At 34.8% G+C, this 15,385-nt stretch overlaps 1 protein-coding gene across 1 annotated transcript in view; it reads left to right on the forward strand.

Moving 5' to 3' along the window:
- The window catches only part of LOC124369459, a 44,792-nt gene extending 44,193 nt beyond the window's left edge, over window positions 1-599 (forward strand). Inside the window, exon 16 of the mRNA XM_046827470.1 lies at window positions 31-599. Coding sequence (XP_046683426.1) covers window positions 31-144 — 114 coding nt within the window. The 3' untranslated portion in view covers window positions 145-599. The remainder of the gene's footprint in view (window positions 1-30) is intronic.
- Window positions 600-15,385: the final 14,786 nt, after the last annotated feature.

The raw sequence follows: 15,385 nt of genomic DNA on the forward strand, positions 1-15,385 counted from the left end.
TCATAGCTAAATTTAATTTTTTGTTTTCAGAGTTATAACATGATTGGTGTGATTGGGATGAGCTTGAAGTGCTTGGTCCTGGTTCTTGAAGTCTTGAGAAACCCTTTCGGTGATGTTCTTGAGATCCTTCTTGAAGAACTTTAGTTCCTATCCAATGGTCAAAAGTGAGGGTGTGAGACCAAGCAAACATTTAAATGTACTAAATATGATTCATTTAGTGATTTAGGTGTTGAGCCAGTGTAATAAAGACCCAAATTCTAGGATAGTTTAAAAACAGTTTGTTACATTGCATATAGTACTTAAAAATGTCCATCTTAATTTATTTGAAATTTAACTTTAAGTTGATGGTCAATATATAAAATGACTCATGTTGTATCCTTTGTTCTGTAATTGCCCAAATATTATAATAGCTTGAAATATCAATGATAGATCACACTTTTTCTTCAATTTTGTCATTACATTTACTCTATTTTTTGGATATAAGCAGAGATAAATGTTAGGTATTTTGTTCTAATAGTATTCTAAAGTAGGTGATATGAAATGTAACATATGAAATATAATTTACTGGAGTCTAGAACAGGAGTTCTAGCAGAAGATAATATAATGCACATTTTATTTTTACATAAGACATTATTTTCATGATAATTTGCACCTTTGAAGTAGCATTAAATACGAGGGCTGTTCAGAAAATAACCTCCGGTTGGTCACAGTGCGGGTAGTGGAGGAGGGGAGTAGCGCGCCATCTGTGCATTCACGCACTAAGCAGGTCAGTCGGCATCAAGCTGTAGTCGAGTGAACATCGTACCTGCGCTAGTTTAGTTTTTGTGGCAGTTTGAAATGTGTGCTGCAATAGAAAATACCGCCAAATGTGAAGTGCGTGCTGTTATATACGGTTTTTTACAGCCAAAGGATACTCTGCAGCAGCTATTCATCGTGAGCTTTGTGCCGTGTACGGACCACAAGTTATGAGTGAAGGAGTTGTCCGTGAATGGGTACGTTTATTTAAAAGTGGACGAGAAAACGTTCATGATGAAGAGAGGAGTGGTAGACCATCCTTGGTGACTGACGAACTCGTTCAGACAGTTGATGCAAAAGTTCGTGAAAATCGACGTTTCACAATGGCGGAGTTGTCTACTGATTTTCCACAGATTTCTAAGACTCTTTTGTACGAGATAGTGACAGCAAGATTGGGTTACCGTAAGTTATGTGCACGATGGGTGCCCAAAATTCTTACCGACCACCACAAAACTCAAAGAATGGCCTCTGCATTAGACTTTCTGTCACGTTATGCGGACGAAGGAGAACCATTGTTAAACAGAATCGTGACCGGTGACGAAACCTGGATTAAGTACGTAAACCCTGAGACAAAAGAACAATCAAAGATGTGGGCACATTCAGATTCGCCTACCAAACCAAAAAAAAGCCCGGCAAGATTTTTCTGCCAGAAAACTGATGGCAACGGTGTTTTGGGATGCCAAAGGGGTGTTGTTGGTTGAATTCATGGAACGTGGGACGACCATTAATAAAGACGTGTACTGTAAAACACTAAAAACATTACGACGGGCTATACAGAACAAACGCCGTGGTATGCTGACTTCCGGTATCGTTTTTTTGCACGATAACGCCCGTCCTCACTCTGCTTGCAGAACAACAGCCCTTCTTAAGTCCTTCAAGTGGGACGTTTTCAACCATCCACCTTACAGCCCAGATCTGGCGCCAAGCGACTATCACCTCTTCATGCATATGAAGAAATGGCTCGGGTCCCAGCGGTTTGATGACGACGAAGAGCTCAAAGATGCGGTCACAGGCTGGCTCAAGGCACAGGCGGGTGATTTTTATGCAGAAGGAATTTCAAAGCTTGTGAAGAGATACGATAAGTGCCTCAATCGTGATGGAGACTATGTCGAAAAATAGTGCAAAGATGTAGTTGTAAGATGTATATATTAAAATATTTTTACTTAACTTGGTGTATTTTTTTCAATCGACCGGAGGTTACTTTCTGAACAGCCCTCGTATACATAATTGTTAGTTTATATAAAAATGTCTCTTGTGTGACTTCATAAAGTCTCACTCAGAATTCCTATGTAACTCTTGACCTGGGCAACTGCCACAAATATTTTAAATATACCCTTAAGAAGTCAAAAATGTTCCGACTACAGATGGTTTTGTTCTAAAACAAATATTGTTCAATTAAAGAACTAGTGTGTTTACGATTACTGCTATGCAATATCCTTAATGAACTAAATAAAAAAAAATTGGGGCCAAATATAATTTTTACTGAAAATAACTACATAGGTTTATAAAAGTAACATATTTTTCACATTGATTTAGAAAATTAAAATGGTTGAATTAAGGCAGTACATACAAACTATAGGCTTGAGGTATTATTAGCCAAAGCATTTAAAAAAAGCACAATGGCTTTATTTCAAAATATTTTGGTTTTGTACTGCCTTGTAAACCTGAGGTTTTGTTTAAATTGGAAAATGGTAAAGTATTATTTTATTGTAACATTTCAATTTATCAATTTTTGTTTGGAATGGTAGTGTATTATTAATTTTCTAAGATAGTTAAGTATTCTAATGTGATATAAAGATTTATCTTGGTGCAATATTGTAACTAATGATTGTGATGTTACTGATTAAGTATATTTTGTAATGTTCATATGTTTAAAATTAAAGTTCAAATATTTTTAACTAAGTTACTGAGTTTATAATGGCTTTTACAGGATTAACCCATTTAAGACCCATTCATATTTCCTATTTTTAAAAGGTTGGCCAGTTTAGATCAAATTTGTAATGGTTTAAGAGGAATCTACACTAATACAGGTAGGTATATTATGTTGTGTGTGTTTAGGTTTTTAATCTATTAACACGTTCACTGCTGCGGGCGCACATGCGCGCTTGGCGTATGCTCATCCGATGTGCTGCGGGCGCACTTGCGCGCTTCGTGCGGCGGCGTGGTTGTCCGCCATTTTCATATCCAGCTGACAGTTTCGTGGGATTATGGGTAATGTAAACTTGTTGGTTAGGTTGTTGACTGTGCTACTGTGTGATTCGTTTGCAGTTTGCTTATAATTCAGTGTCAGTACAAATATTGAAAATGAGTGATGAAGAAGCGGGTCCGTGTAACGGGCCCAAACGATCTCGTACAGTGAATAAGTACATTGATGTAAACAATCTTACAGTGAGTGAATTGGACGAGTTGTATGTGGATTCCGATGAAGATTTTTACTCAAAGAATGAAGATGAATATGTGCCAGAACAAGACTCAAAACAGTGAATCTGAAGATGATATTGAGCAAACAAACTTTGAACATTTGGTTTTTGAAGATCCACAAATTGAATCAGAGATTTTAGAACCTGATATTGGTAATGTTAACATACAAGATGAAGCTTGTGATGAGAACCAAACTGAAAATCAACCTGCAAGACCTAGGCCTAGGCCTAGACGTGCGGATAGGCTACCTCAGGTAAAATGGAATGAGCAAATATCAATTTTGTTAATTTACACCATACCAGACCAAATGAACTACTTGTACCATTGCCAGGGGATGGCACACCTATTGATTATTTTAATTTGATAGCTGATGAGGATTTCATGCAAAAGATTATTGACCTGACAAACAATTATGCCTCTGAAGTTTTTTTCACTAATGCAGACTTGGCAGTACATTCCCGTATAAATAAATGGAAGGACTTGACAATGAATGAATTCAAGGTTTTTCTAGGATTACTACTTCACATGGGAAATATCATCATTCCACGTATAAATGATTATTGGAAAACAGATCAATTGTTCAAAAATATCATTCCTGACTACATTGAGTCGTGATCGTTTCTTGATAATTTTGCGTTGCTTACATTTCTGCAACAACAATGAAGAAAATGATGACTGGCTTTTCAAGATTCGAATGATTTTTGATCATTTTAATGACAAAATGAAAAATGTGTACTATCCGGGAAAGGAACAGCCTAGACGAGGCTATGGTACTGTGGCGAGGACGTTTGTTTTTTAGACAGTACATAACAAATAAACGCCACAAGTATGGTATAAAATTTTATACCCTTACTGAACCAAATGGACTCATCCTCAACACTCTGATTTATACTGGCCAACAAGATGAATTGGGTGGCAAAGGTCAAGTGGTGAAGCACTTGGTAGAGGGGAAAGAAAACAATGGCCATGCACTTTACATGGACAATTTCTACAATTCCCATGACCTGTCAAAATCTCTTCTAGAAAAGGGCATATACTGCACATGAACCTTGCAAGCAAACCGGCAACAGAAACCTCCAGATGTTACAAAGAAGTTGCGGAAAGGAGAAACCATTGCTCAGTACTCCGAGGACCATGTTATGGTAGGAAAATGGCAAGACAAGAGGACAGTGATATGTATATTTCTACTGAACACAGCAATGAACTTACTGATACAACAAACAAACGTGGAGCTAGAGTGCAAAAACCTTTACCCATAATTAAATGCAATACATACATGTCAGGGGTAGATAGAAAGGATCAATTGATGGCCTACTATCCCTGTGAGCGTAAAACATTACGTTGGTACAAAAAGCTTTTTGTACACTACCTGCAGATGATGATAATAAATGGATATTTGCTTTGCAATAAATATGCTATCGGCACAAAAATGACTCTGTACGATTACAGACTTGTTATCAAAGCTCTATTGGCCAGTAAACCCCACTTAGCTTTAGCTCTAAGCCCCAAGGAAAAGGATAATTTCCCATCTAAATGTCAAGCAGGTAAGATACTTTTATATAATTTACAATTAGCAATAACAAATTACCATGTACCATATTACTGAAAATAAACCCACTTTGTTCATAACTTTGTCTTATAGCATGTTACATAAACTCTTTAATTTCAGGAAATAATGGCAAAACGATGAGGAAGAAGTTTAGGAACTGCAAATCCAAGGGCAAAAGGATGGATACAATTTATCCGTGGGGGTTCACAGCACCTAATCTAATAGCACCTAATGTCACAGCACCTAAAATTTAACCGTCTAATAGCACCGATTCTCATAGCACCTAATATTATAGTACCTAATCTCACAGCACCTAAGGAAATGCCCGAGAGTCGCACGGCACCTAAAGATCGTGCTGGAGTTTTATAGCACCTAATATCACACCACCTAAAAGGGAGTGGTGGGGATCGCCGGAGAGGTAGGCCGCCACCACTGTCCGTGGCCAGTGGGCGACCGTCCGTTGAGTCGCGAGGTTAGAGGAGAGCTCTGAGTTGGTTATTGACACGTGCTGTGCGGGTTGCATTAACGCGCTCCCCGGAATTGAAGGCGGTGGACGTTTCATTTAGGAATTTATATTATGTTATTTTTACCGGATCCCGGCGACCTCTCTCACACACACTAAACATCTCACTTAAAACGTCTACCACATTAAAATATACCCCTTTATTACATCTGAAAAAGTTTGACGGCTTAGGTAGTATTAATCTATATATTATAGTGAAAGTGAGATATTTTAGATATGTTTATTGATTGTGATAATCAAAAATATGAAGAAAAACACTGTTTTCTTTTAAATTTAAGCTTTCTCCAATTTAACTCCTCCTAATTCAAAAATCATTACAGTTAAAAATATAATATATCATTTGTTGTATGTCTCTTAAAGAACGACATACTGATAATTCAGAGTTCTAAGTTAATAATTAAAGGCGTAACAAGTTTTTTGGGAAACTCATTAGACTTGTATTTATTTATAAATCACGCAATGCTTATTACTAATAGTCTTTACTTATGAGTGAGGGTACAGAACAAGCGAGGTACACAGTAACTGTGCCGGAACCTTACTACATTATGGCTTAATGAAACACACATACCAACACACCCCGTGTGCCAAAATCACAAGATAAAATATCGACAGTTTTATTTTCACACAAACCACAACAGGAAAATGTTTAAATTAGGCTTGTATGATTCTGGTAAATATATTAATTTAAGGAAAGGCAATTAAATTATCCATTTACCCAAAACAAACATTTAATTAAACTTATATTTGTAAATTCACTAACAGATAATTTGAGGGAAATTAATATTCCTCAAAGCGAAGCGGCGGCCGAATACCTTCCATAATCCTATCACCATCGTCTTTGTTATCGGTGTTATATTTTCACTGTTTACCTCATGTTCACTGACACAGTCTTCCGACGAATTTCTGTCCCTCAGTCAAAATATTAGTAGTCTCTCTACAGCCTCCCCCAGCAATCATTCATTGGTTCAAGCGTTATCAATAACTATTTTTGTATTCTCTACAACTTTCATCCAACAATCAGGCGTAGTCTTTTCCAAAGCTTCTTTACAAATTTTGTGATAGAATTAATAGTGAACGACTTATTATTTTTGCGATATGTAAATTAATTTAAGCCCATATTAGTTCAATCGCGTGGAGCTTGACTGTCACTAGAAGTTCAACTTTTTCATGTCTGAACTAAAGTGACTCCTTTCTAGTAAACCATCCTGTAATTTCTGCCTTATATCTTTTGCTCACAGGTGCTTTAAATATTTATTTTGAATTATACAGTGTATTATACATAGCAATAACTACATCTTTCATTAATATAATCCACCCATAGGGGTAGAAATGGACTTGGAATTCTTAGAAGACCTTCCCTATGTCCTATGTACATAAAATGTGGCACACACATGCCTCATAACTTTCACAGAAAATCAATAGCGTCTTTATGAAGATTAACTACCATAGCGACTGAAAGTGTTTTGCTTTGTAAACTTCCCTTCCTTACTTCCTTGTAAACTTCCTTTGTAAACTCGGGGAGCCTATTGTCTTGATAATGTTTTTTAGTCTGCCTACATCAGGTTATTTCATGCAACATCTTTATTTTTCTTTCTCGGATCGTAATGGGCTTATTTTAAATATTCAAAAGAATACTTTGTCTGAAACATCTAAAACCTTGCTAAATCCAAAAGTAAAAGTGACACATTTTATTTTAATTTTTCCAGAATCCTCTATTGATGATCTGACAAACCATTTGTTTTCACATGATTGGAATGTCGTACTTAGTAATGGAAGAGTATTCTCTACCCAAAAACTCGTTCATGCATATTTCTCCATTTCATTTCATAAATAAACATTTTACTCTACAGTGAAAAAACAACGTTCCACAGTTAGTGAGATTAAAGTTCGAAATCAAAATTATTGGTATAGTGGGGAACTGGACCAAATAAAAGAAATTTTTGTTTTTGGAGAAATCGACAAAACTTTCTACTAGTGACAGGCTTCGTGTTAACTATTTAAATCACTAGAAATGTTATAAAAAGTCCGTAGAAGATGCGAACTCACAATTTCGCAAAAATATAAAATAGCAGTAACCAATATAAGGCCTGGGGAGAGGTTTTTAACGCCAATATAAGGCGTTTTCGGTGCAGATAAACGAAAATACAACCATTTAGCATCTCAATCGACATTATCAATAAATATCACTCCAGGTAACTTAAACCATTTGTTTTATCAATTCGTTTAACACCAAATAAAGGGTAGTATCAAAAAGCCTCATGTTAATAGAATGAACTTAATAAGAAATTACCATATTTTGAAAGAAAAACATTTATCTTTGTAGAAGTCTCAATTGATGAGGTCATTAAAGCTGTCAAAAGAGTTAAAAACTCAGAAAGCAAAGACATTTATAACAAATCTAACAATATATTTTAATGAATTTACCATACGTTTTTGAACCCATTAACTATATGTATATCTGCCCGATTCTTAAGAAAGGGTCTAGGAGTTTCCCTGAGAGCTATTGCCCAGTATAAATTTTACCTGTCCTGTAATAATAGAAACTGTTTTACATGATGAACCTTTTGAGTATCTGGAAAATAACATCAATCTAAATTTATTACAATAGAAGAGGTAAATACACCATTGATGCAGTTTATTCACTAATTAAGGAGGTCCTAAACACTTTTGAGATTAAAGCCTTTGCTCAGGTAACATATTTTGACTTGAGCAGGGCCTTAAAACTTAACTATTATGGTATTAATGGGAATCCGGCTTTAAAGAGTTCTTTAAAGACTATTTATCTAACCGTAGGCGAAAAGTTTGTTTCTATTAATGGAAATCGGTCCAACAATTTGGTAATCGGGATTGTTGTACCTACGGATCAGTCCTGGGCCCTATTATGTTTTTATTATATATAAATTAATTTCCTACCGTTGTTAGGTTAAAATCTCCTTTATATGCTAACGACACAACTCTTTAGAATATCCATACAAACTTTGACAAACTACAAGTTCTTGTCATTGAATCAGTTGAGAAAGCCTCAGTGTGGTTTAGATCAAATGGATCTTTTCTAAATGAAGTCAAAACTCAAAATATTTTGTTTACTTTATGACAAACCCCTACAATTGACACACCAAATTATTTCTTTTCTTGTGCTAAATTTCTAGGAATATTTTGGTAGAGTAATTTTCTTACTTAGACGTATTATAAATTGTGTTACTGAAAAATATTTTAAATCTGCATACTATGCCTATTTTTAATCAATAGCAAGGTATGGCCTAATATTATTGGGTAATAGCGCTAAAATTAATGAAATCGTTGTCCTGAAAAACAAAGCTATCAGAATAATAACAAAATCACAACCACTAGAACACTGTGAACCACTTTTTATTAAGCTTTGGTGGAAACTTTTATAAATTTATATATTTTTGACTCAGTATTGTATATTACAAAAAACATGTCATCATTAATTTTGACTAGCAACTTGCATAATTGTAATAGCAGAAATACATATAATATTGTTATTGAGCATTGCAGATTAAACAAAAAACAAAATAGGCATGTTATAATTACTCAGAAGACAAATTGCAATATTTGTTGTATTTTTCACGAGGCACTCCTGCTGCGTGCCTCGTAACTGTGCAGTGTGCCTGATTCAAAGGTCTACACATGTGGTCTTTCCTTGTGCCTTGTGCCAGTGCACTGAGTGCTGAGACACACTGCATGGTTGCCAGGTTAATCTCCAATGCCCGTTATGTAGGGAAGTGAGCCAGGCAATAATTAGAGTTTATTTCTGATAATTATAATTTTTTATATACAATAAAAAACCGAGGTTGAAAGCCTATTTTTGTTCTATATTATAAAATTTTATTTCTTTCCTATGTAATACATCCTGTATAAATAGATTACAATGAAATGGATATGTCATTAATAGTATCATATGGAACATTTTAAGAGGTATTGAGATTGCGTCCTAAACAATTAATAACTTTGATCCTCAAAAATCAGGAAGATTAATTTTAACAACAATCAGTCTACAAGTAGACTGCGGCAAACTTCTTACGACGCAGTGGGAGGACTGAGAGTAGTCGATCTCACTCAGTATATACCAGCAACAAAAGTGTTAATATACGTTTTGATGTTGTCGTCCTGCACTGTTTGTCATATTATATGGGTCTTCTGAAGCCTTACTGTATACTTGTTCTCAGTTTTTTCAAGTAATGTTCTAATAGTCCTCATCCTCTTTTTAAGATTCATGACTTGTTTAACATGGTCTCATACATTCATTTTTAATCTATGAATGCTCAGCTTTGACAATGTAATTTAAACATTAATTTAAATTTGTTATGCAATCATTACTAAGAGAGATATTCGCGCCAATACACCAAAATTCAGAGATAGCAGGCTGATTAATAATTTTTATAAAGACTCATAACAAGTTGTTATTTTCTTTGAACAGCCAAAACAAGACACGCTCTTATAAGTGCGTTACTGGCGCAATCTGTAATAAGATATATATCCCACTAATATTATAAATGCGAAAGTTTGAATGTTTGGATATTTGGATGTTTGTATGTTTAGATGTTAAGATGTTTGTCCTCGAATCACGCTGAAACTGCTATACGGATTGTGCTTAAATTTGGAACCGGTATAGCTTTTGGTCTGAATTAACACTTAGAGTAGCTGTTAACACTTTCAGCTGAAGTTTATCAAAGAGGCAGAAACATGTGTTTACATTTAGATTTGAGTAAATATTGAATTATTGTAAAGTGCTTAATCAGTAGTGTAATGTAGATTGCAAATACGAAGTTATTTAATTTTAAATTTAGATTGCGCCAATGATCAATAATCCATCTAATACAATAGAAATGCTATTTATACGCTGTTATAACAACTACCTTATTGTATAAAGCTGTGAATGTTTGCACATAACGTAATCTAATCTGGTTAGTTCCTTTAACATTGTGTATGGCCTTTTTACTGTAGTTATTGAAAATCAAATGGAGACAATATTGCCCTAATACTTGAAGCATATACCCCTAATACATATTTAGCGATCGGTAAAAATATCAAAATCACTTAATCATAAAAATTTAACCTAAGTTAAATTCCGAAACCAACATATGAGACCATTGTTTTGGTTAGCGCAACAGCATAAATCAATTGTGGAACTATAAATAGATTAGACCGGGGTGAATGTAAACGACCAGAACAGACCCATATTGACCGTAGCAATTTTTGAGTTGTACGATACACTTTCGTCATTGGGATAAAAAGGCTAACTCTTATTGTTACTGAAGCCATCGAAGAACGTCAATAAATTAACATGGAATGTGGGAGGGAAATACTAATCTTATAAAAACTGTTTCACTTTACGACTTCAGGATCCCAAATCTCTGTTCTTTAAACTTAAATCTAAATTGGATCAGGAGATTGGAATAGCTTTGAGTGACTATCGATTATCTCTAGACTGTTTATTATGTTATAGAAAAAGAATACATAGATATATTGTCCAGTTTTTCAACAGAAAATTGCGTGCGAAGCCGCGGGTAACTGCTAGTATATATATATATATATACAGGGTGTACATAAAGTCCTGCACGGGTATAATATTTTCTGAATGATAACAGATAAATAAACAAGATTTGGTACATCAATACTACACCTAAAAATCTACTTTTTGAAGGAACTATCAGTTTTCTGTAATATCATGGGGACGTCCCGCAAGGAGTCAGAAGGAAATCTTAAATAGGAGCATAGGTCAATATGGACATCATTTTAAAGGGCTTGTCTAGCAGAGTTTAATGCCGCAAACCGCACTCAAAAAGATTGATCCAGTACAAAATGGTGGCTGTTCAAAGATTTTACTTGGTTACATTTTATTAGTAGCCATAACCCCAGTAAAGCAAAACTGCAACCAAACAAACAAACAAATACTGCAGCTAACCACTACATTATGCTGGTCAGTTGCACAGAAGTGAATTATGACATTAGACATTAGTTATCCTCAAGGGTTATAAATTTGGTCCTAATATATTGATAACGGGGAAAACCTGATAACAGTAACAATTAGAAATCTCTTATCTTTGGGTCGCAGTTAGGACTTTCCTATTAGCCAGTCTATTCATAGTAGGCTATTCTAGTTTTCTTTTTTTAGTAGTGCTGTCCATCCATTTTATCAGTAAAGTAAAGTAAAGAATGTCTTATTTTACCAGGCGAAGTTAGGGCTAAGAAGCCCTCTCTAACACTTAACCTGGGGACCAACGGCTTAAAGGTGACTTCCGAACCACCACCAATGGCCGGGCAGGCGGGCCGCTTGCAAGGACAGGATCGCTCAGCGGTCACCTGTCCAAGCAGCAGCAGCCACGCTCGGCGTTGGTACAGCTTTAGTACAAAAGAGTTTGTCGTATTGCTTGTAGTTCTTCAACTACACTATGTCGCTTGACGAACGTGAACGTATAACACTTCTTATGATGGTTGGTTGGGGAAATAACAGACGATCACACGAAGAAGCATGCCATTTATTTAATAACTACTTTCACGAGAGGCAGCCAATTTCTAGAACAACTGTAGGGAGAACTGTTCAACACTTTATGAAAACAGGAAGTGTTTCCGATCGTTATAGGTCGCTGAGATTTCTAATTGTTACTGTTATCAGGTTTTCCCCGTTATCAATATATTAGGACCAAATTTGTAACCCTTGAGGATAACTAATGTCATAATTCACTTCTGTACAACTGACCAGCATAATGTAGTAGTTAGCTGCAGTATTTGTTTGGTTGCAGTTTTGCTTTACTGGGGTTATGACTACTAATAAAATGTAACCAAGTAAAATCTTTGAACAGCCACCATTTTGTACTGGATCAATCTTTTTGAGTGCGGTTTGCGGCATTAAACTCTGCTAGACAAGCCCTTTAAAATGATGTCCATATTGACCTATGCTCCTATTTAAGATTTCCTTCTGACTCCTTGCGGGACGTCCCCATGATATTACAGAAAACTGATAGTTCCTTCAAAAAGTAGACTTTTAGGTGTAGTATTGATGTACCAAATCTTATTTATTTATCTGGTATCGTTCAGAAAATATTATACCCGTGCAGGACTTTATGTACACCCTGTATATATATATATTTTGCTGTCTACGTATCTACTGATCAAGCACCGTTCTGAAATTTAATTTGTACTAAAATGTTTCTGCCTGTTTTACGAACATGAACTGAGTGTCAACAACTTTTAAATACTCAGTTAAAATTCGATTATGAAACAATATTAGAATAGTTTTCAAATTGTAAAATATTCCAGGCAACTATTTTGATCCACCTCTTCTTATAAAATTTCTTAACATTTCAACGGATTACTAAAAATTTGTCGAAATAAGAATATGTTGTGATTCATTTTTATGTGTAATATGTAGGTCTTATTTGTAATCGTACTATGGATATTATTTCATATAAGCCCATAAGCCAGATTGAAAGAATTTAGACATCTTCACCTTTTTAAAATGTATACTCATGCCATTGATAGACAACAATATGCACTTTTTAATACAATATTAAAATAATATTCTTAAATCAATTTTTCAAGTTCAAGTTAAAGTTCAATCTTCTTTATTATCTAAAAATACATAATATAAATAAAATTTACCTCCCAGTGCACCTCAAGTCGCGCGTGCAGGAGTTCAGTTGAATCATAATTACAATTATCTTAGTGTTCATTGTCCAATTCATATTTCCATAACATTGCCTTCACATAAACTAAATTCATAAACTAGCCAAAAGCAGTGTAAATCTAATAAATGGTATACCACGAGATTATTATAATATACTTAGAATAAAGCAGCATTAACAATATGTACAAAAAAATGTAATTATAAGCATTACAAATTTATAAGCAATAATAAATAGAAAAAAAATTGTATGGGCTCCTTAAATTCACCAATTTGTTCCTTAAAAGTAATATCAAATTTTTTAATTGAGCCTTAACGGTATCCTCCATTTTGACAAAACTTCTTCTTGCAATTTGGCCAAAATTTCCTTAGTAATTGTTTATTTTTGCTATTTACTCTTACCTGAGCAGCAGTTCTTACACTTCCATGATTCACGACGTACTTGTCCCATGCGATTCCATGTGCTTTCTAAAATATCAGCACAAACGAAGTGTAGATTTGTTTTACATTGAGAACAAACAGGCACTCACATCAGGCAGAAGATCGTCGCAAACGGCACAATCACTCATCTTGATAACACGGAGAACACCATTGAGTTAAATATTAAAAACTAATATAATCCATTTTTGTACAGTTTGATTTTTTTACTATAAAAAGCTCAGGTTAGTTCCGTTATTTTATGGAATGAATTATAGAAATTGCAGTTTGACTTATAAGTTTATATAGTAATATTATAAAATAAATATATTTTTTAATGCAATGTAAAGAACCCCCTATTTATTAACGCTTTATGAAGAATCGAAAGGCTTTATTGAAATGGTTTGTTGTGCGTCCGTCTGTGCGATAACTCTTATTATAAAGGCCCTAGTGACTTCAAACTTGGTACATATGGTCTTATTGGTCTAAATAAGAACTCTATTGATTTTAAGATAAAGAAGAATCGTCTGTGCGCTACCACTTATGTTACACTCTGTCGAGTCTTTCAATGCTTCTAACATCGTTCGGGTTGTTTTAAGTAATCTTGTATTTAGTTCACAAAAACATCATATATGTATAGTACTTGTATTCATTATAACACTTATCTAGCAGTTTGGCATGAAATAGCTAGATTTTTCGGCTGAAAGTATAAAACTCGTGAGTCAAATTTCACTGTTATAGAACATTGGGAGGTTAAAAAGCTAAACTATAGTTCTTCTAATGGTTGAAATTCCCTATGGATGTTACGTTTTAATCCAAATAAATTTGCTTTTTATGTAAGTCATGATACTTACGTGTATAAAATATTTAATATGTCTGACGTAGGGAAATTGCAGAATAAGTGATGAATAATTTAAGGCTTTGCCTATTTTTATATAGATTTGAATGCAAATTATTACCGGTTTCGGTGCACGGAATATACGATTTGAACACATTTAATTCCAATGACGATAAAAACTTATATAAAAATGTAAAACACAATGAAATTAGATGAACAAATAATTTACATTATTGGATTATGTGCAAGATTTGCGGTTTGGCCTAAACATTCTTTCAAATTCAAGGTAAATAATTTTTGGTGCCATTATTAGTTGTAATCAACAACCGCCGCACGCCATGCGCACGGACCCTTCTCTTGTGCGAGGAGACAATTGTCTATCTCGGGTCGCCTCGCCTTGTGCTGTCGACTGCTCGCCCTGCTGTAGAGGACAGTAATGGCGGGTCGTCGGGAGCGGGGTGAGGGGCAAGGTTGGATTCTCCTCCATCCCCTCTGTCCCCACCAAGGCCCCTTTGGAACAAAGCGAGAGGTGCTGTGACACTGAAACTTGAAACAGTCTCACGGCACCTAAACGAATCGTGGATCGTTGCACAGTACCTAACCTTATAGCGCCTAATATCACAGCACCTAAATGACGACTTTTTTTCTGTAGGTGGTATGAGATTAGGTGCTAGAAGATTAGGTGCTATGAAGCCGCACCAATTTATCACTGCCTTGCTTGTACCGGCTATCCCGGATTATGTTTGGCATGTTTTACGGAATACCACAAATAAAGTGCCAGTTCCTAAATTTAGATTTCAAATTCAAGGATTTTTTGTACATATATTTTACTGTAAATATATAAAATACATTTTTGTAAATTATAGAATGTTTTATTTTGATTTTCCATTTGTCAAACTACGGGTATTTTACAAAATCTATACCACGATTGTGTTCATAAGAGAACAATATTACATTATTGACCAAAAATGTTATCAATCGTAATTAGTTGTTATATAAACTGGCTAATAATAGAATATCCAAAGACGAAATTTTGGTAGTCATGGTGAAATAAACATGGACGCACAAGTGCGCTTTCAGCATATGACAATGAAAACTCTAGGTCATGTGCTATGGACTCACATGTGCGTCCATCATATATCAATGTATATATATTGTGAGAATGACGTAACTAATATATATATATATATATAT

Source organism: Homalodisca vitripennis, chromosome 1, assembly GCF_021130785.1.
Source record: "Homalodisca vitripennis isolate AUS2020 chromosome 1, UT_GWSS_2.1, whole genome shotgun sequence".
Lineage (NCBI taxonomy): Eukaryota > Metazoa > Arthropoda > Insecta > Hemiptera > Cicadellidae > Homalodisca > Homalodisca vitripennis.